This window comes from Engraulis encrasicolus, chromosome 14 (assembly GCF_034702125.1).
Source record: "Engraulis encrasicolus isolate BLACKSEA-1 chromosome 14, IST_EnEncr_1.0, whole genome shotgun sequence".
In the NCBI taxonomy this organism is placed as follows: Eukaryota; Metazoa; Chordata; class Actinopteri; order Clupeiformes; family Engraulidae; genus Engraulis; species Engraulis encrasicolus.
In genome coordinates this window covers 43,879,954-43,882,453 of record NC_085870.1, presented here as the reverse complement: position 1 = coordinate 43,882,453, position 2,500 = coordinate 43,879,954, and the positions used below count along the sequence as shown (strand labels likewise).

The window sequence follows — 2,500 nt, the reverse complement described above, 5'->3', positions numbered from 1 at the left end:
TGTGTAAATACCTAAAAAATGTCATAATAAAACTGATTATAAATAATAAATGTGTATTTTTTAAAAAGAGATAAAACTGTGTAAATAATTACAAAAACCTTGTTGTGTTCTTCAGCGCCCCCTAGTGGGCCGTGTCATGTGCAGTGCCTGAACGGGGGCAGCTGCTTCCTCAATGCCCGCAAACAGCCCAAGTGCCGCTGCCAGCCCAACTACGGCGGCGAGCGCTGCGAGATCGACCAGTGCAGAGACTACTGCCAGAATGGAGGCACCTGCTCTGCCTCTCCCACAGGTATACATACACACACACACACGTTCACACACACACACACACACACACACACACACACACACACACACACACACACACACACACACACACACACACACACACACACACACACACAGGTGTGTAAACATAAAGACAGAAATGTACTGTATGCAGGGGCGCCGCTAGGGGGGGAAAGGTGGTACTGATTCTAACGGCCCGGCCCAACACAGCACGGCCCTCGGCCCGCGGATGGGATAATAAAATATTAATAATATATTCTTGCTTTTTTAAAAAAAATGTATAATTACAAAGAAATAGTCATTGGAAATAAGCTTATTAAACACACAACTGTCGATTCCCATAACGTTTTCGTCAGTTCTTTATTATATTGTCATTTACCCTTCCCCCTGAGCTCTTGCGAAATGGTGCGGTCCAATCTGGCGCGCGAGGCGTTGAATCGGACAGCATCCGAAAAATGCTGGCAGCAGGTGTACAGAGCGACTGAGGCTAACCCATAGAATGTTAGTAATATACAATCTATGTGTTAATCACATGATGGTGAGCTGGTGGTGACAGTGAAGGCAGGTTGGCAAAAACTTAAGGAAAGACGGGAGAAAGAGGAGAGGGCCAGAAGAGGCAGGCAACTGGTCACTCAATTTTTCTCCAAGAAAGAAGGTATGCTCACTCAATGACATTGCGTTTTCAAACGCTATCAAATAGTAAGAATCCTTGGATTAGCCTCCAAGAGAGCATGTTAGCACATTTCCTAGGCCTATTGAAAAACTCCACCTTTATTGTCACCGCGCACAAACGGAAAAAGTGGATGAACGTCCATGATTAACTATGAGCCTCGTGGGGATGAAGTGAAATCTTAAAGACAGAGTGGTGGGCAAATGTGAAAGCAACCGACAGCATCAGTTGAAACTAATGTGCGGGAAATTAACGCAGATTCGACAAACAACCTGTAGCCTACGTTGGGGATGCTGCCATCCATCATCCATTGAAGTATCATGTTTGCGCAGGAGAGCGGTGCTTTTTACAAGTGGTGCCTATTTTACAATTATCCCTCACACAACAATGCAACAACACGAAGAAGTCTAATGGCTAGGACAAGAGATTGTTTTGTTCTCATAATATCACTAAGAGTTTTACCCTTGGCACGAAATGAATGCTTATCGGACGTCTAAATTAGACTAATGTCAGCGTGGTGCTGATAGACAGCGCACCATTTCAAACTCGTCAATCTGGTCACGTTCGGTTTAAGTCCGACAGAAAACTTGGATGCAGAAAAGGAACAGCGATTTGACGAGACAGCTGCAGGTTACATATTGCATCACTAAAGCATTTTGGATGATCTGCGCATTGCACAGCCTATGGTTACCTGACTGACACCGACTACCAATAAGCCAAGTGAGTGCAATGGAATTGCGTCGCGGACCCAGGCGGCAATACTAACCACATGGAGTAGGCGCAAAGAAATGAAAACGAAAACGTTGAGTAGACCTAAGCTATCTGCGCAAATTTAGTGAAAATGATATTGGAATTTGGGGGGGGGGCAAAATTCCTGACGGCGCCCCTGACTGTATGCATGACCACACATGAGCACACGAACACAGCTCATATACCCATGTACACAAACTCACAAGCACGCACCAGCTGCCTTGACACATGTCCCATACTGTACATCTGAACAGCTTACCTCACCAACACATACACGCACGTGAAGTGTTTCATCTTCAAAGGTACAAAAGCAGACAGTAGCGCAAATTCACTTTGACGACTTCAATCACACACACACACACACACATACACAGACACACGCATGCACACACACACACAGATACTCTTTCTCTTATTTCCATGTGTTAAACCCTTACCTTCTCTCTCTCTCTCTCTCTCTCTCTCTCTCTCTCTCTCTCTCTCTCTCTCTCTCTCTCTCTCTCTCTCTCTCTCTCTCTCTCTCTCTCTCTCTCTCTCTCTCTCTCTCTCTCTCTCTCTCTTTCGCTCTCTCTCCCCCCTCTTTCTCTCTCTCTCTCTCTCTTTCTCTCTCTCTCTCTCTCTCTCTCTCTCTCTCTCTCTCTCTACCCCCCCACCCCCCCCCCCACACCCCTTCAGGTTCTCCTACGTGTCGCTGTCTGACGGGCTTCACGGGGCCCAGTTGTAACCTCCGCACGTGTCAGAACTACTGCCAGAATGGCGGCAACTGCACAGTCAACCGTGGCAACCAGCCCG

The 2,500-nt window shown here is 46.6% G+C and overlaps 1 protein-coding gene across 1 annotated transcript in view; it reads left to right on the top strand.

Moving 5' to 3' along the window:
* Positions 1–2,500, top strand: part of LOC134462691 (low-density lipoprotein receptor-related protein 1-like) — a 260,688-nt gene that overhangs the window by 251,261 nt on the left and 6,927 nt on the right. The window contains exons 83-84 of the mRNA XM_063215836.1: positions 116–289; positions 2,384–2,500. The exon at positions 2,384–2,500 is cut by the window's right edge and continues 45 nt beyond it. Of these exons, the coding sequence (XP_063071906.1) occupies positions 116–289; positions 2,384–2,500 (291 nt within the window). The remainder of the gene's footprint in view (positions 1–115; positions 290–2,383) is intronic.